The following is a 22745-nucleotide window of genomic DNA, read 5'->3' as shown; positions in this document are numbered from 1 at the left end:
TCTGAGGACAGGGACCTTGACCTTGCCACTTCTTTGTGTATCTCTCAACATGTAGTCTCTACCAAAGCAAAAGTGACTGGCGTGACAGGCTAAGGATAGCCAGAAGGGTGGGGGTGATGGTGGGTGAGAAGAGAGGCAGGAGGATTAGCAAACTTCCTCTAAGAGGATGATAGGTTTGACATCCTGACACCATTATTTTTATCTTTCTTTACAAATGCCTTGGAGGAAGCTGATCTGGGGACTCGTATCCCAAAGTAGGAACAAGGCCATTCGGGAGGCAGATACTCCTCATCTTGCAAATCCATGAGGAAATGAAAAACATGCAACCAGCTCGCACTGATAGAACCAGTGGGGTTATGAAGTTAAACTTTCCTAATGAATATGCAGGAGGCAGGGATGTGGCTTCAGATTCCTAACTCGGGACTTCAGCCACATGCCCTGGGAGGTTTGCAGGAGTAGAAGAAGGAGCCCCTCCCTGGAGGGGAATCCACATCGCTCTTGAGGTAGGGTGTTCTGTTGGTTCGGGAAGGCACAGTGTATCTGAGTTGGAGGAAAGCCTAGAACCCAACTAGTCCAGCCCCCCTGGTCCCCACTCCCGCCCTGCAGCAATGTTTGCAGATGTGGGAACTGAGCCCCGAGAAGTCAGATTATTCCGAGTGGAAACAAGAACCTGAGTCACCTGACTCCCAACTGAGAGCTTTCCATGGGAGGGTGGTAGATGCTTCTGGACACCAGTTAGCTTAGAGAAGCACGTAGTGTCCCCAGCCTCAGCAGAAATCCTGGGTGGGGGGCTCCAGTTAAATAGAGCTACCCACGCAATTCCCCTGGTTCACATGTTTTTTTCTCTTTTTCTGCCCATTTCCTGACCTCCTTTTGGAGACTCTTCCGTGTTCTCCCTCCCGTGTGGCATGGGGAGCCCTCTCTGGGCCCCCTGAAAGATCTGACGGATGCTGTGCTTCTGTCGCCAGCCTCTACTGCATGTCACGGTCACAGTGCTCCCTGGGTCCCCCACCCTGACACACATCCTATGTCATTCAGTGGGAGAGATGATACTGGCTACTACTTCACAGAGAAGCAGAATCTCCAGCCCTCCCTGCCGTACCGAGACCTAAGGACGCAGGGGTTTTGAGGGCGAGAGATCTTGAGGAGATAGCTCTTTCAGATGAACTTGATGACATGGATAACGATATCAATAATGATGATGATGACGACGATGATGATGGAGATAAAATAGCTACTGTTTATTGAATGTTGTACCATGCCAAGAACTTGACCTGTATTATCTCACTTAGTACATAACCCAAAAAGGTCAGTGGTACTATCCCTGTCTTCCAGAAGAAGATGTGGAAGCTCAAAGAGCTGAGGTGACTTGTCTGAATTCATGCATCCAGGACACACCTGACCTACCCTGGGCCTCTTGGGCAGAGCAGAGGTCCGAGGGGTGGAGACCTCTAGCCCTCAGCCCTTTTAGATGCAACCTGTGGGTGCGGCTGTCACCTTAAGAAAGGAGGTCGCTCAGTGACCCTTCTGCCCTCTGGTCCTGCTGCAGTTAATCAGTTGGGAGGGAAAGAAGAGCAGGCTGTGCACTGCTGTCTTCATCATTCTCTTTAGGAAGCTTTTCCTGGTGTATCCTTATTGTTTTGATTTAATTCATTTCAGCAAATACCTGCAAGGACTTCCCCAGCTGCTGGGGAAATGACAACTTGTTACATAATAAGAGTATCTGATGAGGACTTAGGAAACATAAGTCAAGTCTCAGCTTTACTTCATATTCTCCTGGTGACCTCGGACGGATCACATGATCTCTGAGTGTCAATTTCCTCCTCTCTGAGAGAAAGCTAATGTTGCCAGAGGCGCTGTTAGTGTCCTTGCTCAGTTTCTGCACTTAGGTGGGGGTGGATTGAGGGACGATGAGCCCTTGACATCCTAGAACCTTTGGGGTGGCTTATTTTGTCCCTAACAAGAAACCTTGTGGTGGGACAGAGTGTGGCTTGTGGGGAGGGATGGCGGAGCAGAAGGAAGGAGTCGGGGTCAGGGGGATCTTCTCTGGGTCCTTAGTGGGGCTCAGGTGTCATCAGCTGCTGGGAAACAGGTTAACCTAGGGAGCGGGACAGGAAGATGCAGAGGCCTTCTTGGTGAGGAAAAGGGAAGAAGTCCAGATGAGGAGCTCCTGTGCTAAACGTTCTGTGAGCATTTTTATTTCATTTGCCTCAAAGTGAGCACCCTTTGAAGCAGGTACATCGTTGCCTGCAGATGGGAGAACTGGACTTACTGGAGCGTGGCTGAACTGGGATTAGGGCGAGGGCTGTCTGACTGTGGAGCCCTTGCCCCCAGCCCTGAATGGCACTACCCTGTGGAAACAGGAAGGGAGGGGTTTACGTTGGTGAAACGATCATGAGATGCAATTTTTCACTCATCAGATCGGCAGATATTTTAAGAACCAAGCATGCTTACCTTGGAGGTTTATGGTGAGGTTCAAATGAGCTCGTGGGTGCAAAGCTCTACTTCCAGCAGTTACTGTCTTCATGTTTCTGCCATTGTCCTCATCATTGCACATCCACTTTCGTCATGGCTGAGCAGCAATGAAGGGGGCCATTTCTTCTGTATGGGTGTGCACCTGGCTTTGTCTTTCTTTGCTCCCATGTGAAAGGTAAGGTTCTTCCTCCCCAGTGTAGACAGCAGAGGTGCTCTTAGTGTTTGCTCAGACCCTGACCTCTCTCTCTAAGACCACCTCTCCCTGCCCTGTCTGTCAGCAGCCCCCTCCCTCCTTCTGGGGTGGGAAAGCCAGGAGGGAAAGCAATTTGACACCCGTTACAGATGGCGAGTGGGATCGTCTTGCTGGAGCTGAGCTTCTGCTTGGGGAAATGTCACTTTCCTGCTCTTGCCTCCCAAATGCCTCAGAGCTGTGGTTTGTCACGGCCCTAAATTTAAATCTTGTTTTTTCCTTTTTAGTAACTTCTGGGTTCTTTCTGACAGCTACCATTAGGTCCGCTTCACAGGTGCTGTCCTTGGTCGCCTGCCCTGTGGGTGTGTAGGGGGCGGGGCTGAGGGTCACATGGGGGCAGTTCTGGACGGTCTCGGGGGTGCGGAACCCTCCAACGTGTGACCTCCTTTTGTGCTTTGTCACTTTGGATGCCGAAGGTCCCTTCTGTTAGAATCACATATTTGATTGTCTTCTAGACACAAGGAAATTTGATTTTTCTTAACACCAGTTTTACTGCTCTGTTCTGATTAGAATGATCGGAAATGCAGAATATTTGTGTGATTGCGGACAGTTATGGGCTTTGTCTAAATCCCCTGCCTTCTGCAGATGGTGGGTCCCTAAATGGGCTCTTTGCTTCCTTAGCGGGATATGAATACGAGAAACCAGTGGATTGGGGGCTGGCCTGGAGAGCGGAAGCAGAGACTGGGTCCGTGGCAGCTGAAGACGAACTTCTGGAGGAGACCGAAGAATCTAAGAGATTTTCTCTTGCTTGAGGTTTAGGGACCCGCGATACAACTTTCTCCTCTGTGGCCCTACAGAGTCTGGAGCAGAATGTTCGTTTGCACTAGTGCTTCTTACAGAGGACTTACTGTGGGGGAATTGGAGTGGCAAGTCCCCCTCTAACAGTGGTTTCTCCATTGTCCCCCTGGACTGCTTCTGCTCCAGCTGCTTTCAGCCCTCAGGTATTTTCCGTGCCCCTGCCACATCCAGGCACCGAGAGGGATGCTCAGGCCGCTGCCCTGCAGGAGCTCGCAGCCTGGCGGGGAGAGGAGAGTGGTCATCTGCTGAGGCTCCAGGTTGAACGGGGAGCCGTGTGCTGCCCCCGCTTCACAGTCCCCAGGCCCCTCTGTAGCTTCGAGGTGCACCTGTGCGCTCAGAGCTGTTGTTACAAGTAGAAGGGGGCAAAGCCATCTGGCGGGGATGGAATTTATGGCATTCTTATGGATGACAAAGTGAAGTGATTCAGGCACCCCGGGCGCATTCTCAGCAGTGGAACGGGGGCAGCGTAACAGCCGCAGCTGCTCGCGTCCACACGGGGTGGGGCGGGGATGGCAGAGGGGGTGAGCACTGACCCGGTGCCAGGCACTGGGCTGAGCCCTGACCGTAGCCCTGGCCGATCCTCTCACAAGGCCGGGGGGCAGGTGCCACTGTCACCCCCACTTCACAGAGGCAGAAACTGAGCCTCGGAGGGTTAAGTGACATGCTCAAGGTTGTGGGCTGAGGAAGTGAGAGCTGGGATTTGAGTCCGAGTTTGTCTGCCTCCAAATTCCTTCCTCTCCACGACACTGCCTCACTCCTGACCGCGGTAGGATTCTTACTGTATCATTGTTCGCCCCTGTCACACTGGAGAGATGCAAGCCCCACGAGGTTCTGTGGGCAGGCATGGCAGGGGAGATGTGTACCCAGATGTAGCCAGTGTTTCAGTGTGAGCCCACGCTCTGTGTCTGGCATTGGGCTGAGCACTTTATATTTTATATACATTCTTTCATTTCGTATTAATTTTTTCTAGTATGTGGCTTCCTACTCTAGAATGTAAGCTTTGAGAGGACAGCAGCTGTGCCTGTTTTGTTCCCTGCTGTAGCCCTGGCACCTAGAACACTGCCAAGCACACAGTAGGTGCCCAACAAACTTCAGTTGAAAGAATGGAGAAGGGCAGCCCACTGAGGCACGTATGATTATTACCCCCATTTTACGTATTAGGAAAATAAGCCACAAGAGGGTTAATTAATTTTCCCATAGCTCTAGAGCCAGAGAGGATTGGAACCCAGAGCGGTTCATTCTAGAGCTTCTGCTGTAACCAGCCAGCTCTTCTGGGAAGTCAGCAGCGCAGTTCCTGAGGGTTTGAGTGGCTGATAGATGGGCTTCCTGGGAGCCTCACAAGTGCATCATCTTAAGGCAGCAGAGGGAAGGAGATAATTGATGAGCTTAATTATCTGTGACAATGACACGATGACGGTGCCACAACAGGAGTGCTCCTCATTGTTTGGCGGTGCAGAATTCCTCGAAATGGGAGGGAGCCTACTACAATGGGAGCTGTCCCCATTTGTTTCGCGGGGGTCCCCCCTGGAGCTCGGTGTTACAGTGTTTGAAAAATCCCTCGGCTGTATGACACACAAATTTTACTAGATGGAGAGCAGCTAGCTTCCTGGAGGTCACAGTTGGCCTTTGTTAATGAAGTTTGGCCTGATTAACACAGGTTCTGTATGGACATCAAAATATGCAAGTAGAAACTTGGTAGTGGTGGGAGAAGACTAGGGTGAACTTTCTAACTTTGCAGTCAGGGGAAGGAAAGGCTTGTGTGAAGCCTGGAGCTGAGGACTGAGTGTGTGATGAGTTCCCAGATCTTTGACGCTGCACCGCTTTGCTCAGGCCTCTGTAGACTTGAGGCCCAGCCCAGACTCCGGGCGCTTCTTGGTCCCATTCCATGGCCGAGGACACACAGCCGGGGGTGGGGGGATCTAAGGCTGATTGCCCCTCCAAAGCTGTACCAGCTGCTTCTCCCGCGCGCCATTCCCTCAGCACCTGGATACCTGTCATGCATCCTCATCTAAACTCACCATACCCTGCCATCTTCACGAGGACTTGCAATGGCTTCTTGCTTCCAAGCCCGCCTCCTTATAGCTGGGTCCCTATTCCTGCCCCTCCTGCCTGGATCCGTGTCAGTTGCTCACCCCTTGGATCTACCTACATGACCGTCCCCCCTGCCTGGTTGGGTCCTGGCATCTCATCACAAGACTGTGCTTTCTGTAAGTGCCAGGCATATCTCTGCTCCCTTTGTCCCCAGGGCTGACCTTCTACCTTCAGATCTGCCCCTCTTTGTATAACCCAAGGAATTAGGCAGGTACCTACATTTCAGTATCAGATGCCTACACCTCACCCTTGTAAGTTTGCCTGTGTTGTCATGGCCATCTCAGGATCTGCAGCCTCAAGAAACAGTACAGAAGGAGAGGGGGTCCCCATGACTGATGGGACTTGGACATTTGTGGCCATGGGATGAGCAGTAGGAATCAGCAGCTCGTGCCTGCCTCACAGGGCAGGATGGGGGCAAGGGTTGCCTCATGGAGGCTCCTGGTCTGACTGGATCCCCTTTTCTCAGGTTTTGGAGAAACGAGATGAGACTTGTTGGGGGAAAACTGTGTAATCAAAAGAAAGGGAAAATGACAGACTTTGTCCAGCCCTCACCAGTTTCAGAGAATGCACTCTTGCAAGGGTGTTTTATTACTTAAATGTATTTCTCACAGAGGTGATACTGAGCAAAGAAAATCCTCTTGGAGTTACACGGCTTTTTCGTTCAGCACTGCAGGATCTTTCATCTCTGAGCAGTAAAATCAGGCAGTAATTCAGAGTTTAAGTTACTGTTTCATTTTAAAAATATCACCTTAATGTTTTGCACTTGGTCAAAGTCTGCTTTGGCATTTTTGGTCACCTTTATCTATAGCTTTATTTTGTTGGCTCTTATGAACATACGCAGGTTTTATTCAGAAAGGCATTTGGGGTTTATTTTTTCCAGCAAGCAAAGGGGGAGGGAGAAAGAAATTGGGCTAAAGAGCAGACGTAAAGTGAGGCTGAATGGCTGGTGATGGTAATCTTATGTGAGGCCACTGTGAGATGTTAATGGCTTTTTTTGACCTTGGCAAGTGTTAGCTTTGGGAAAGGAGTTGGTGGATATGCTTAGCTGGCATCTGTTTTCTCATTCTTTAGAATGTCAGGGGCAGGTTTCCCTGGTGGCACGGTGGTTAATAATCTGCCTGCCAATGCAGGGGACACGGGTTTGAGCCCTGGTCCGGGAAGCTCCCATGTGCCGCGGAGCAACTAAGCCCGTGAGCCACAGCTACTGAGCCTGCACTCTAGAGCCCGCGAGCCACAACTACTGAGCCCGTGTGCCACAACTACTGAAGCCTACGTTCCTAGAGACCGTGCTGTGCAACGAGAGAAGCCACCGCAATGAGAAGCCCACGCGCAGCAATGAATAGTAGCCCCTGCTCGCCGCAACTAGAAGAAAGTTCACGCAGCAACAAAGACCCAACACAGCCAAAATAAATAAATTAAAAAAAAAAATGTCAGGAGCTGCTGGGGTTGCGACCTGGATGCTTTATCACTCTAGAAATCTGCTGCTTCTCTTTCTCCATCTGTATTTCTTCTCCCTCATCTGTGAAGTCTCTGTTTCTAAGTGAGGGGAGGGGTTTTTAGGAAGAGGCCCTACGAGAAGTCATTGCTTCAGAAACCTGTCTCTACAGTGTGTTCGTGATGACAAAGAAATAAAGACAACGTGTAGCAGGCGCCCTGGGACTGCCCCTCAGAGATGCTCTGGGGCAGGAGGCCACACGTCCTCCTGCTGCGGGGACCAGAGCAGAAAGGTGACTTCACCGTTTTCTGAGCCCCAAACGATTAATTCCCTACGAAGCCTGCATTCTCAGGAGTTCAGAACAGGAGAAAATTAGTTTGAAGCCACAGAAGAGGCCTTCGCTGGGCGGCAGAGGCTGTGGGTCTGATACACACTTCTCACTCTGACCTTCCTTCTCATGGGTGACATGGTCCTCCCCGTCTTTTGCTGACTGCGAAGTGCTCTCTCCGCTGTAGCCACTTCAGATGTCTGTGGTTTTCTTCCCTCATTTTTCTGAGAAACTCATTTCTTCTTTGGTAATAAAGGTCTGGCGGGGCTTGTGGGAGGCGGAGGAGGTGCTTGTTATCTGTTGTCATTCATTTCTTCCTTCATTGAACAAATAAGGGTTCCTAGTGTGTACTGGGCACACCTTTAGGTGCCTGAGATGCAGCAGGGAAGATAAGGTCGAAGATCCCTGCCCTCCTGGAGCCCAGGGTCCAGTGGGATCATGACAAGAGCCCTGCAGACATACTTTGGAGGGACACCACCTGTTTGCCTTTTCAGATGCAGAACATTGTAAGCCTGAAGATGTGCTGCCTTGGTACCGTTCACAGAGAATGCCTCCCAGATGTGTGACTGACAGTGGTTCCTGCAGGCACCATGGGTGGGCTGACGAGATGGACCGTACTGAACTTGGTAAACGCCTAGACATAAGACCATGTAATTAAACTCTTAAGAACACAGTCTTTAGAGTCAGATGGCCTGGGCTTGGATTCTGGCTCTGCAACTTAGAGCTGGCTTTCCCTGGGCAAACAACCTTTCTGAGCCTATATGGCTATTATAATAGTTCTTACCTCGTAGGCGCTGGGGTGAAAATGAAAGAAGGAATTGTAGGTAAAGCTTGTAGCCCAATGCCTGGGGTTCCGTGACGAACTGCAGTGAACATTATATATATTATTAAGACTTTATAATCCCTTTCTACCGGCGTTGTGCAGGATACAAATATACTTTGTGTTCGTAGCTTTAGTCTGAAGGATGCTCTGGTGTATTACAGAGAAGCCCTGCAGTCCAGCAGCTAAATGATAAACGGGGAGAACTCATTAGAGAGACAGAGGCAAGAAGAGGAGCAGTCCGGGGGCCTGGAGGTTGGGTCGTGGAGGCTGGAAATGTGCCTGGAGCAGGGTTTCTGCTGGAGCAGGAGAGGCTGGGATGTGTTCGGGGAGCTCTAGTCTGAGCGGGGAGGCTGGGAAGCCAAAGGTGAAGGAGTTCGGGTGAGAGGAACGTCCGAGTGACGCAAGGACTGGGGAGTGGGGTGGAGAACAGATGTTGAAGGAATGGGGCACTGTTGCTGGAGAAGCAACATCAGGACCAGAGGTGACGGGCCTCAGAAAGAAGGGCTTGAGTTTAACCGGGGCCTGTGGGGAAAATGTCAGCATTTGGGGGTCTTCGGTCTGAGTCCCCAGTAAGCAGGGAGAATCACACTGGGTAGTAGAGAGGACTGTCCAAGCTTTGCATCTGGTAGACTCTTGAGAGCCCAGATGTCATTCACGGGGCCAAGGAGCATCAAGGCCTGGAGTTGTGCGGTGAGAGATGACATCGTTTGGGCAGCTTGACCGGACACGATGACCCAGAGCCATGTGGAATCGCTCAGCAGGCAGTGAGGTGGGTGGGACCACCATCCATCCATTCATCTGTCCAAGCAGCTATTTGTCCATCCACTGTTAATTTAGCACCTACTATTTCTTAGATGCTCTGCTGGGCACTGGGGCTAATAAACAAGTGCATGAAAACCTACAGTTTACGGAGCTCATGAGAGAAACCGGCAAGAAAGCAGTCATGGCAGTAGAGGGCCGGGCCGGCGTTGGGGTTGAGGCGGGCACAGGGGCTGGGAGCCTTTGGGGACACCTGCTACAGGCTCTGTGGGGGGCTGCAGACAGAGCAAGGTGTCGCGAAGGAGGGGCCCTTTCCTGCTGGGCTCAAATCTTTATTTCTATCTGAGGATGACAGGGAACAAGGAATGGGTGTGCACGGGTGGGGCATCACAAACATATTTGCATTTGACAGAACTCGCTCAGGTGTGGAGAAGCCCTTGGAGGCGGGGAGGGGTGAAGGCAGGGCTGGGAGGACCCGAGGAACGGGAGAGCTGCCGCGGTGCTCTGGTTCTCGTTCTCGCCTCTAGTAAGCAGTCAGAGCCCCGAGTGTCAGGTTTCCTTCTGGTTAACCCTGAGAGCTGCAGGCCGGGCAGGGGGCAGAAGCCTGTGGCCTTCTGTCATCACAGCTGCAGAGGTGAGAGTTTCGGAGAAATCAGGTGCCACCTCGACTCGACTTGCCTGCCGCCTCCTGTGAGTCCTGTGTGGGAGACTCTGCCCCAGAGGTGTCAGGGCCCCTCGAGTGGGAATGGTGGCTGAGAATAGGCAGGGCCTCCAAGGAAGCCGGGACAGAGGGAGAGACAGGCATCCCAAGGGCATTTCTAGCAGTGGAAACATTTTATTTTAAGCAGGTGCCAGCACCTCGGAACGCCCTCTTCCTTTCTCCTGGAGCTGCCTGAGCCCGCCTGAGACGCCTGAACGGGCCCCTGCTCTCGCCCGCCCCTCGCACCTCCCAGGATGTTTCTGCTTCTCCTACGCTTGCAGCATTGCCCCCATCCTCTTCCTTGTGTTTCTCCTCAGTGTGCTTCCCGCGTCTCCTTCCGCCGTGCCTTCTCCACTGTCGTCTTTTCTTCCTCTCCCCTTTCATTCTGATTTGTGTCATCTCCTTCCTGACCTGTGTTTCTCGTCATCTGTAAGATGGGAATGGTGGTCCCTGACCTCCTAGGGTTCCTGGGAAGATGATTAGTTCACTATTTCAGCAAGCCCTTTCCACCCACTTTCCAAGTGTTGGGCTTCTGTCTGGCCCTGGGGGGGTGTGAGTACAAGCAGCGTCCAGTTCTTACTCTCAAGGAGCTTCCCGCCAGGTGGGAGTCAAGTTCAGAGGCCTAATCGCTTGCTTGAGGCCCCGGCTGGGCCACTCTGGACTGCCAGCCTCTGAAAGCGCTTTGCTGGGGAGAGGCCCTGTGTGCTCCGACAGTTACTCTGTTAGCCTGGAATAGCTTCAGGCCCTTACTCCTCCAGGGGAGGTAAGTCTGGGTGCTCTCAGCTTCCGGAACGCAAAGGAAAGATGCCCACATCACCCTGTCCAGTTCTGTTGGCTAACCAGCTTGACTTCTGTGAGCTCCCTTAGCTAATTACAATAATTCAAAGTGACTTTGAATAACATCACTATCAGTAGTGCAGCTGACAAGCAAGGGTTCCGTTTGGCATGATTTAGGGACATGTGGCCAGCGGTTCATTTCCCCACTAGAGCTCAGCGTCGTGGCAGCCTCCTTCCTGCATCTCCCCAGCTCTGGATCATTCCCCTCCTCTTGACCTCTCCCTCTTCATCCAGCCCTCCTGGGATACCTGGCAAGGCTTGGCCAGACCCCTGGCAGTGGAGGAGTCTGTGAGGCACCACACGCAGCAGGGACTAGGGGGAGGTGGAATGATCTGGATTCACAGTGAAGCTGCCATCAACAGCTTTGTGACCTTGAGGCCATCGTTTGCTTTCTCAAGCTTGCAGTGTCTTCGTCTATAAAACCAACACCAGCTCTCACCCAGTGTTATGTGAGGTGCATCACATAAATCAGCAGGTCCGTCGTAAGTACTTGCTGTGTGCTGGGGCTGAGACGCAGGGGCACATTTCCTTCAGGATGCAGTCCTATGGACAGGTAGCCGAGGTGCCTGCGGTCAGGGCAGCAAGGAGAACAGCACTGGGCACTCAGGCAGGAGCCCACGGAGGCCTGCCTGGAGGGGGCGTGGAGCCCGGCAAGCAAGAGGGAAGGTCTGAGTCTCTGCTCTCATGCTTAGGTGTTGGGAGTGGCATGCCTCTTCTTTTTTATTAAACCGGTTTCATTTCTACTTGGAGCCCCTTTCCTACAGGGCTGGGGGTAAACCTGACCTCAGTCGTTTTATGAGTTTTGCCTCCTTCCTGGATCCTGTCAAGGGTCTGAGCTCTTACTTGGAGTCGGACGCTAGGTGGGGTGGAGGTGCTGCTCTGCCCGTCACCTCTACACAGAGGCTCTTGCTTTTGTTCCCTCATTCCTTGACTCAGCTTATTTTCATTGAGCACCTACTATGTGCCAGGTGCTGTTCCGGGAGCTTTGGACATAACAATGAATAAATCAAAGATCCCTGTCCTTGTGGAACTCACATTCTAGCAAGACAAACAGAAAGCAGCAAATGAGTGATTTAAGCAGTGTATTTACAAGATGATAGATTTCATATTTTAAAAAGGCAAAGTAGAACAATGTAAGGGGATCAGAATGCCAGGTTGTCGTTTTAAAAGGGTACTGAGAGAAGGCTTCAGTGAGAGAGTGACATTTGAGCAAAGGCCTCAAGAAGATGAGGGGATGCAGGGAGGGGCCCTTAACCGTCCCTGTCTCCAGGGCCCCTATGGGTCTGGGGCTCCCTGCTGCTTCCAGGCCATGCTTGGCCAGGCTGTGTGTGGTCCCATCTCTTTTGGTGCATACCTGGCGGTCCTTCCTCCCAGGTATCTCCCACGAAACCGACAGGAAGCAGGGCCTGGGAACTCCAACTCCTTCCTCATCTGCACTGTCTTCCCCAAATCCCAGATAGAGGAAAAAGCCCAAAGAAATTTGAAATTTTTAAATAGTATCTAGCCTTAAGAGGATCCCACGCAGAGCAGACATCAGGAGAATGACTCAGAGGGGAGAAGCAGTGGAGGTGAGGCCACGAAGCCCCAGAGGTGTGATGTCTGGGAGCAAAAAGCGTGGACCAGGGGCAGGGAGTAGTGGAGATGAGGCTGAGGGCGTGTGAGGTGGGACTGACACAGGTGACACCTGCGGGGGGCACTCGCCTCACCAGGGTCTGGTCAGGGAGGTGGGATGCAGCCCCTGGAGGGCTCCCCAAGTCAAAGGCTATCGGAGTTGGCTGCTTTAGGGAGAGGGTATCTTTTTCTCAGGCCTTTGGGGAGAGGGCATCTTTTTCTCAGGCCCCCTCAGGGTATCTTGTCCCTTTGGCGTTTCCCTGCAGGACCTTCCACTGGCTTTGTTAAGCGAGTTAAAGGAGCTTTATTCAGCCTTGCCCCTTAAAACAGACCTGGGACATTCTTTACAGGAATCCTCATTTGCTCAAAAGGGTTTGCTAACTCGTTGACAAGATGAGCCAGGTAGGGAGCAGGTGAGGAAAGCTACGTAAGAGAATGACCTCCCACGAGATGCATGACTTCTTCCAGCCTCAGTTTCCCCATCTGCAACATGAAAGAGAGTCTTTGCAAGACCTCAGATGCTGCAATTCATGGTGCCTGTGTCGAGTCTTCTCACTGTACTGGTGCCTGTGTACATCAGTGAAGAGAATGTGTGCTTTAGGAAAACCTCAATCCATCCTTGGTCTCACCAATCCCTGTTGAAGGCCTGTTCTTTGCAATCCCAGGAAGGTCCTGTAGGCGGCGGTGCAGGATCCTCTCTGCCCCGCCCCCCCACCCCCCCACCCCCCCACCCCCCCACCCCCCCACCCCCCAGCCCAGAGCTCGCCCCCTAGTGGCAGGCGAAGGAGAAAAACTCAGCGCAGTACTGAGGGAGGGAGCAGTTCACGGGAGGAGATAGGAGTGTTTTCTGCGAAGAATTCTAGCACCGCCGGGCAAAGCAACGTTTACTTTCCGCTAGCGATTGGTTTAATAATTATGAAACATATGGAAGAGTTTAAAGAATGTTGGGATGAATACTGTATACCCATTGCCAAGGTTTGACAGTTATTAACATTTTGCCCCATTTCCTCTCTCTGTACACATGTGCAATTTCCCCCTGGACCATTTAGAAGTAATTTGTAGACTTCGTGACATCTCACCCCTAAGAAAATTAACAGGCATTTTCCTATACGAGCCCCTTAGTAGGTATTATTACACCTACGAGAGCAGTAATTCAGCATCCTAACATATAATCCGTGTTACAATCACAACATTTTCCCAGAATGCCTTTTATAGCTTTGTATAATTATTATTATTATTCAAGAACCAACCAAGTCTCACTCATTGCTTTTGTTTCAACTGTTTAATTTCTTCTAGAACAAGGACCTACTCACTTCAGGCGTTTTTTGTTTGTTTCGCTTTTTGAGCGTTTAGGCAGTCATCTTATAAAATAGCCTCAATTTTGGATTTGGTTTGTCATGAATAGATCCAAGTTAAGGATTTTGGGCCCTGGAACTTCAAAGGCACTGTTATTACTTCCTTTTGAGGCACATCAGGAGGGACATGCCAGGTGGTCCCACTGCTGGTGGCACTAAATCGGCCCCTTTGTCCCTTTAAGAGGTGACTGCCAAATGTCATTGAAAAATGTACATTTCCTCTTTTAATTAGGGCCCCTCTAGTGGGACCCTAATTAGGTATTCTATGGGGTGACACTTGGAGACTGTGTGAATGTCCTATTCCCCAGTGACTTTCACACAATATTTTTAGTAAACATCAAATGATTCCTTCCTGACTCAATTATTACGTTGTGGGGGGGGCGGGTAGCAAAATAATAATTTTCTAATTCCAGTATTCCTTCTAATTTTATTTAGCTGGCATTCTTCTGTAAAGAAGAGCTTTTCTTTCACATTTTTAGCAACTTGGTTTTAAAGTTTAAGGTTCTACCTTCTTTGGAACTCTTAATTCAGAAAAGGCAAGTGTGTGTGAGAGAGAGAATGTGAGAAGGAGTGTGTGTGCATGTATGAGAGAGAGAGACAGAGACAGAATGAGATCTAAAGGCTGAGCCCCGACACACACAAGCCTTCTTGAGAAGGCCCACCATCAGCCCAGTTGAGCTGGTCCCTTCCACTCTCCTCCCTGCTCACTCCTCTCCAGCTTCACTGGCTTCCTGGCTATTTCTCAAGTGCAGTCAGCATCCTCCACCTCAGGGCCTTTGCACTTCCCTTTGCCTGGAACCCCCTTCTCCCGATAGCCGTATGGCTCACTTTATTCTGTTCCCTGCCCAGACGTCATCTGGTCAGAAGATTTCCTGGTCACCCATATAATGTACCAGCCCCTCCCCATTACTCTCTGTCTCTTACTGTCCATGGTGTATCCTCCACAGCCCTCATCAGCACCTGCCCCATACACTTGTCCCATTGGTTCAGAGCCTAGAATGGACACTGGCTTACCATAGGCCCATAAATATTTGTTGAATGCAAGAAGGAACACACACATGCATGCATGTTTGGTAAAGCTCTGAATGAGACCAGAGCCCCTTCCCTTGTTTCTCCTCGCTGCTCTCTCCAGATGACCGCAGAGACCTTCCAGCCCTGGGTAGACAGGACAGCTGTTCCTCAGCCCCAGGATAACGTGTGCCGTCAGCAACCGCTAGCTTGGCGCCCAGTTGTGAAAGCCTGCAGAGTCGGGAAATTAGCTGCCCCTCGCCGCCTCCACCTTCCTTGACATGGTTTTTGGGGAATAAAAACAAATCAGAATTCATCAACTGTGAACAAAATTGTCAACTGTGAACTGTCAAAAGTCTGGTTTAAAAATAGACGAGAGGTTGATGAAATACAGCGGAGAAAGCAATTTAAATAAAATGTTAAAAATAATACCCAAAGGGGGCGAGGCAACAGGAAAAGCGCGGTGCGGTGGAGAATGTGAGCAGCGGAGACCTGCGTGAGCACTGACCCAGAGAGAGGTTATTAGCTTTGCTTTACAAATCACAGAGGAGAGAGATTTACTGGCCATTCGCGGGCAAACATTCGCTCGTTCCAACGTGTTGGCGTGTTATGCGAAATGGAAGATTGGTTGGGAAATCTGCTGGCCGTTTATTTTTAAGTAGGTCAACATTTTGAATATTTCTGCCAATTTGTGAAATCTCTGGCTCTTCTTCTGTCTCCTCTGTTTCTGTGATGATTGGGGAAGGCATTTCTGTCCCAGGAGGTCAAGGGGTCTAGAAGCTTCAGCGGTTTGTATTTATTTTTATATTTGCGTTTATATGAATATGGGTTCCAGTACTGTATGTAAAGTCCTTAACTTATTTCCCACTTCTTCAACTCTCCTCCTTTCAATAGTTCTGGCTAATTATTTATTTAACTGCTTTATCATAAAATCAATATAAAGCCTTGAGTTTTTCATATTTCCTCTCTTCTGGGCATGAGTCTCAGCCTATACGTTGGCCAAGTTCTTCATGTCCAGCTGCCCCGTATCCTGAGGCTGCCGTTTCATGTTATCGTCTTTCTTTTTAGGAGAATGGAGCCATCTTGGCGCAAGATCTGTGCTTTATGAACCTAAGACAAGGTGATCCATCCCTTAGAGACTCTCTTTTTAAAAATAGAAGGTGTATTAGTTTGCTAGGGCTGCTGTAACAAAGGACCGTGAGTTGGGTGGTTTAAACAGCAGAGGTTCATCATCTCACAGTCCCAGAGGTATAAGTCTGAAATGAAGGTGTGGGCAAGGTTGGTTCCTTCTGGGACTGCCAGGGAGAAGCTGTCTCTTGCTTCTTCCAGCTTCTGGCAGCCTCAGACATTTCTCGTGGATGGTCCTCTTCCCCCCATGACTTTTCACATCATCTTCCCTCTGTGTGTGTCTGTCTCTGTGTCCAAATTTCCCCTTCTTATAAGCATGCCAGTCATATTGGATTTGAGGCCTCTCTGATGACTTCATTTTAACATGATTATCTCTGTCAAGACCCTATTTCTAGATAGGCCACACTCTGAGATACTGAGGGTTAGGACTCCAACATGAGGGATGTAATTCAACCCATAGCACAAGGTGTAAATCTTTCCCTCCCAGAGGGTGAGCAGGTGGGCAGAACAGTAGTGATTCATCTCTTTTTAGACCAGCTTCCAGTGTTGGCCAGGGCTAGAAGGGTTCTCCCCCATGGGCCACGGTGACCTTCTGGTGGTAACTCTACATTTATTGAGCTGTGACTCTGCTTGTGATGGACAAGCTCCAGGGAGCACGTCTGCCTTTGGCTCTTTGTGAACTTTGTAGATTGAATGGCTCTCCACTCCAAACCCATATACTTTGTTTGTACCTGTTTGTTCCTCCTCTATCCCCCAACCCCAATTTTTTTCCTAAAATGAGGCGTTATGGGTGTCACTTCCCAAGAATGTCATTTTTCAGTTTGTTTTGAGAGTCCACCTCCAGGCTACAGACTCTTTAAGAGGTAGGCTCACAGGCCGCCCTGTTTAACTTGGAGCTCTGCAGACCCTGTTCTGACGCAGGACAACAAGCCCAGGTGGGGCAGGGCAGGGTGGGGTGCCAGCTACCTGGAACCTCAGGACCTGCAGGGCACACGTGGAGGAAGCAGACACATGCTTTCTGAGCAAGTCCTAAATACCAAGAAATCACCAGCCATAATTTTGCCAGTTTTCAACTCCTGTTTTGAGAACACTGTGAGGGTGAAGGTGTGGGAGTTCTGAAGGCTTGTCATTTGGTCCTGAGGTAGGGCGGGAGCTAGTGATGTTCCTGTGGTGTTGGGGGACGCTTATTTCTCCCTCCCCGTATCTCCCTGGGAGGACCCTTTCACTCCCTTGCTCTCTGCTCCCCACTGCCCCGTTCCCAGGAAAGCTGCCTACGTCCTGTTGGGTGGGAGCCCGGCATCTCTTAGATCAGGTTCATAGTCACAGCCAGGAGCAGCATCCCCGCGTTGGCCAGGTCACGTGGGCACCTCTTTTTCTCTTGGCTCCCATTCTCTTGGCGGGTCTGTACTCAAGGGGTAGCATACCTGCCTTATGTTTCCAAAATCTCTGTGTGCACAGACCCGGGCACACTTCTGCCAGGTCCACCCAGGTCTGTGTGTTGTCTCTGCCTGTAATTGGCGGTAAGTGGACCAGGGCTTTCCTAGGCCTCCATCCCCTGCAGGTTGGGAGAGGCAGTTGGAGGTGTGAAGGTCCAAGGCACGTTGTACAGCCCGGTCTAACGGGAAACCCTGTACTGTGAGGGTTTTGTGTCCCGTACTGTGAGGGTTTTGTGTCCTCTCTGGATAAAGCTGGTGCAGTGACCACCTTTTGGCTTCTGTATCTGTTCTTGCCCAGCAAGGACCTGGGGAAGAGGGGATGGGGTAAGAGACTGGTAGGGAACTCCACCGGTGCGACTTGGAGAAGAGCTGTAGGAAGGGAACATGTGCGAGATGCCTGGGTTGTAGGCCCTTAGATGCCTCTGCCCAGAGATATTCAGGGTTCGTCACCCTTCCCAGGGGCGCCCCACACACGTGCTCTCACTCCTCCTAACCAGCTTCCTCGGGAGATGTGGTGATAATTGGTCCTTACCTGGATAGAAGCCTATAAACTGTGTTTTATGTTTGATCATAAAGTACTTGACACATAAACATATATGTGTTATTCATATGTTGCCAAAGCTACTCACAAAACAAAAGCCTCAGAGTCTAACACCCAACTTATGAAATAAACCCTTCCCGATTTTCACTGTGCCTCTGTGGGCCCCTGTATGACGCCGTCCCCTGCCTCCTCTCTGGAGGTGACCTGTATCTTGATGGTGTCTGTCAACGCTCCCCCCCGCCCCTGGCTTCTTTAAAGTAGCTTTTACCACATATGTGTTTATCTCTAAAGAGCACATTTTGAGTTTTATAAAAAAAATGAAATTATAGCCTTTTGAGCTTCATTTAAATGCCACATATTGTTCTGGAAGATAAAAGGCAGATCTGTGTCCTTGAAACATGCATTTTCACCACTGCAGCTAAATATTGTTTTCTCTGGTGGCCCCTTCCTGGAGTCAGGAAGAGGCCTGGCTGCCGCCACAGACTGAGACAGCGACTGTGCAGGAGAGGGGCCGGGGCCGCCACAGACTGAGACAGCGACTGTGCAGAAGCGGGACCGGGGCCAGCCACGGAAGCTGTGTTACTAGAATCACAGTGTGCAGGGGTCCCTAGGCCAGGTGAGGCCACCCAAGAGGCGGTTGTTCTGGGTACCTGGGAAGCAGGTGGGCTGGATTCTGACTCCAGTGATAGACTCGGGCGAGCGGGGAGGCTGAAAGGCAGAGCGTTAAATGTGGAGCTCAGAGACAGGACCAGGGAGTGCTGTGAGTCAAGGATGGTTCACGACGAGCATCTCACACGTTGAGCTCTGGCACCTACGCTCCTTGCGCAGGCAGACTGGTGTCTCCTGGTGGCCGGAACAGAGGTTCAGAGCTGCAGAGTGAACAGGGACCCCATCCTCCTGCCTTTATCATTCATCAGCTATTGACTGCACACCTACTGTGTGCCAGGGCTATATGTGTATCATATCATGCCAGGGATAAGACCGCGACTAAGCCTTTTCCCTGCCATTAAGTACTTTAGGGTCTAGTAGGAAGTCACCTTTTGCTAAAATGCTGTGGTAGCAAGGGATCCCCAAACATCAGTGGCTTGTGACAGCAAGCATTAGTTCCTTGTTCATGTCGCATGCTGGCTGTGGGTTCGCTTCAGCGCTGTTCCGTGTCCTCCGCCGTCTGGGTCCCAGGCAGAAGGAGCGGCCCTTATGGGACACGTGCCATTTCCATAACAGAGGGAAAAAGCAAGAGGGGAAAACCAAGCGGTGGGTTTTCAAATGTCACACAAACCTGGCTTGGATCATTCCTACTAACCATCTGCTGGCCAGAGCGCGTCATGTGGTCAAGACTGCTGTCACCACAGAGGGGACATCAGATCTCATGACACACGGCCCTGAGCAGAGTGTAGCTCCCTCTTCCGGGGAGGCCAGAGAACGTTTGGGAAGAGGGTTACTGTCTATCACAGATACAAGCAGGCAATTGCAGTCACAGTATGAAAAGGCTTTAGAGCAAGTCTGTGTACTAATTGTGACTTCATAAAATAAGTTGACATGTAAAAAACAAAGTGTATTTCCCCCTCTAAATTAGCTTTAGGGATTCTGTTGAGAAAATAGTATGAGAATCACTAGCCTGAACCTGAGGATGGTTCCAGAGAGCTAGCGCAGGGGAAGGGGGGGGGGGGGGGGCGGGGCCAGGAGCAGCAGTCTCCCCCCTAGCCCCGGGCACGTGCACACAGGCTGTGCTAGTTGAAAAGAAGCTTCTTACACTGGGGACCCACCTGCCGCCTTCCAGCGTTCTCCCTGGTGCCTCTTCTGTCCATTTGGGCCATCTGCAGGTATGGCCCATACCTGGGGTCTCTTTTGTGCTGCATCCCTACATACACACATATCCCTCCTCTCCTCATCGTCACATCCACGTGGTCACACATTTTTTGTTTCCTCACTACGTCCGTCAATCGACGTTGGCGGTCTGGGCCGTGGCTTCCTTTCATACGGCCCCCAGCACGCCTGCCTCCACACTGGGCCACACCAGACACCCAGCAGCGTGCACAAAAGGGAGTTTTGCATCAAGAGGAAGCCAGCTCCCCGTTGGCTCGTCTGCCGTGCTCTCTCTGCAAGGGTCGCAGGCGACTGCGTGGCCGACGGTAGGAATTACACGGGTGACTCCAGCATGTGTAGGTTGAAAGCCCGCTCTCCCTATGCTCGCGGTGTAATCTGTGTGGGGACTGAATACCCCGTCGTCTCACAAGGAGCCGGGATTCATCTGCACTCATGTGTTGCTTTGCAAATGCTGGCGGCCTTTTCAAAGGCATGCATTTGTGCTTTCCGAGGGCAAGGACCATATCTCCCCTTTTCTTCCCTTTGAAAGATTCCGCGTGGCACCTGATAAGAGCTGCACGCACCGTGGATGCTCTGTCCCTTCTGCCCGTCTCCCCTTCCTTTGAACCTTCAGCAGATACCAGCGTGGTTCTGGGCCCGTGGGCCTTTGCAGAAGCCTGATTGATTGCACACAGGCCTTGATCTAGAGAATTTTGCAGGTCAAAAAGGGAGGGAACTCTCAGACAACTCCGACCCAGGCCAGTAGCCCAGCCGCATAATTAGCCACACGCGGAGTCCAGTGCAGGCCATCTGTTCTCTCAGTCCCTCCACATGACAGACACAGTGATGGGGACGGTTAAGTGCTTGGCCCTGGAGTCGGTCAGAGGGGGTTTGGAATCCTGGATTGTGCATGTCCTGAGCTTTCACAAGTTATTTAGCCTCTGAGTCTCCATTTCTTATTCCATAATGTAGTCATAATAAAATGCTGTTAATCGTTGTGGTCTTTTGCATCCGTAAAGAACCTCCTTCTTTCCTGCTTGGGTTCCGAATCAGTTGAGACTTAAGGGTAAAGAACTGGAGACAGCGGCCAAAATATGAAGGGGTTGACAGGACGTTGTATGGCTTTGGGGCTTCTAATTTTGAATCCTAGGATTCAGTGGACATTTCCACCCAGTCCCAGGCTACTTAGACAACCACAGGCATCCTCTGGGGGGAAAGACTGTATCAAGCTTGGGTTTTGGATGGTTGAGGCCAAATCATTCACTCCTCGCTTGCTCCCGGGGAAAGGCCTGGGCCTCACACACCATCCACACTTACTAAGTAGATTGTTACCCTTCCTCCCCAGGAAGAGGGTGAGCGGGTGAGCAGCTGAGCGTGACTAGGAGGGCTACACTGGCAGAGCCTCCCGAGTGGGGGTAAGGGAACGAGTTGGAGCAGCCTTTTGTCTTTGTGGACCCTCTGGGACTCCACAGATGTTAAGTTTCATCCTGATACTTGCATAAACAATGACGGTTGAGTTGACCACTTACTAAACTAAGCCTCCCTGTGCAGTGTTTTTAGATGTTATTCTGTGCATTTGGGGAAACATAGAAGGCCATTTCTTAGTTAGCATCCTGTAATTCAGACCTTTAACAGAGATGAACTCCTCTTCTCTCTGTCTTTGCTTCTGTGAGTCTAACTGTGGTTAGAAGGGCACTGGCGGTCTCCTAAGGAAGCCGGGGAGGGGTCTACATGACAGTATTCTTAAGGCTTGTTCTGTCTGTCTTTTGCAGTGCAAGTTGGAGTTCCATGCTTGTTCCACTGGCAAAAGTCTCACCACCCTCTGCGACGGGCCCTGTCCATGTCTCCCGGAGCCCAAGCCACCAAAACACAAGGCAGAGAAGAATGGTGAGTGGGCATCGCAGGACACCCCCCGAAGGGGGGCCGTGTGGTCAGGGCGGCCTGACATGGCCAAGGTCCTCCCTCCCCAGACGCCAGGAACCTGGCCCTAAGCCCTTAACAGAGGCATTCTAGCTCGGGCTGGGGAGACCGTTATGCTCGGCAAGTACCCTAGTCATTTAGGGACGCCAAACTGAACCGCCTTCAGCTGCCATTAAATAGAAAAAGAAGAGCTGAGAGTCTTTGAAAATAATTCTGTTAGACCAAGATATGCACTAGGTTCTTCCAGAGGTCAAATTGGCTATGGTGTAGGAAGGGCAGGGTTTCAGCCTTAAGACCAGGCCTGCCCTGGGGTGCGCCTTGGACATCCTTGAACTCTAATCTCTAAATCCTTTGAAAGGCCCGATTTCAAAACATAGAGTGCAGAGATGTCACGATGATGGACAGCACCCCGTGCAAAAGCAGTTCTCTACTAATATGTTCTGCCTCTACCTGGCATGCGACACAGAGCCAGGGGGTAGATGGAAGAAGAAGAACTCCCCAGGCGCTGCGGTTTCTCTTCCATGGCCGACAGGGGCGGCAAAGGTCGGGCTTATCTGGATGTTTTCATGATGGGGAAAGTAATGTTGGCCCACTGGTCTCAGCCCCCTACAAGCCTTCCGTAATGAGACCCAAGATAGAAGTTTGCGTTGGCCTTCTGTGGAGCTGGACTTTCTCAGCTGTAGGGGGCTGTCCCATGGAAAATATTGGACATCGGTGTGTGAGTGTGTGTGCGTGCGTGCACACGCATGTCTTCTAAAGCCTGCAGGTATTTGTGACGGAGGAGAATGAATAGGGTGTAAGTGTTCATCCACTTACCTCTTCCTAAGCTGTTTTGTCTTTTCCAAGGCGCATAGATGGAGATGTTCAAGTGTAAATTTGTTCATGGCGATTGCTGGAATGTTGTGTTAGAAGGCTCTTTGGGAGGTTTAACCCAGGATGTGGAAGGACATTGTAAACTGTAAAGCACTGGGGTCACAAACAATCTCCATAGATTATTCTTGGTTACCAAAAAGCTGATCTCATTGCATTTTGGACTGATCATCTATATAACTCTAGGAAGAAATGTCAACTAGGGACTTCCCTGGTGGCGCAGTGGTTAAGAATCTGCCTGCCAATGCAGGGGACACGGGGTTGAGCCCTGGTCCGGGAAGATCCCACATGCTGCAGTGCAACTAAGCCCGTGCGCCACAACCACTGAGCCTGCACTGTAGAGCCCACGAGCCACAACTACTGAAGCCTGTGCGCCTAGAGCCCGTGCTCTGCAACAAGAGAAGCCACCGCAATGAGAAGCCCATGCACCGCAACGAAGAATGGCCCCCACTCGCCACGACTAGAGAAAGCCTGTGCACAGCAACAAAGACCCAACACAGCCAAAAAAATAAAAATTAATTAATTAATTTTTTTAAAAAAAGAAATGTTAACTAATCTACACAAGCCTCCTTGT

General features: G+C 50.9%; 1 protein-coding gene across 2 annotated transcripts in view; it reads left to right on the top strand.

Moving 5' to 3' along the window:
- SPOCK1 (SPARC (osteonectin), cwcv and kazal like domains proteoglycan 1) overlaps positions 1–22745 on the top strand; it is a 548887-nt gene that overhangs the window by 434405 nt on the left and 91737 nt on the right. For both annotated transcript variants that reach the window (XM_073802558.1, XM_073802557.1), the window contains exon 6: positions 21154–21268. In XM_073802558.1, coding sequence (XP_073658659.1) covers positions 21154–21268 — 115 coding nt within the window. The remainder of the gene's footprint in view (positions 1–21153; positions 21269–22745) is intronic.

The sequence above is a fragment of the Tursiops truncatus genome, chromosome 3 (genome assembly GCF_011762595.2).
Source record: "Tursiops truncatus isolate mTurTru1 chromosome 3, mTurTru1.mat.Y, whole genome shotgun sequence".
NCBI classification, from domain to species: Eukaryota; Metazoa; Chordata; class Mammalia; order Artiodactyla; family Delphinidae; genus Tursiops; species Tursiops truncatus.
Note: the sequence above shows the minus strand (reverse complement) of the source record. Positions and strands in the feature narration are given on the sequence as shown.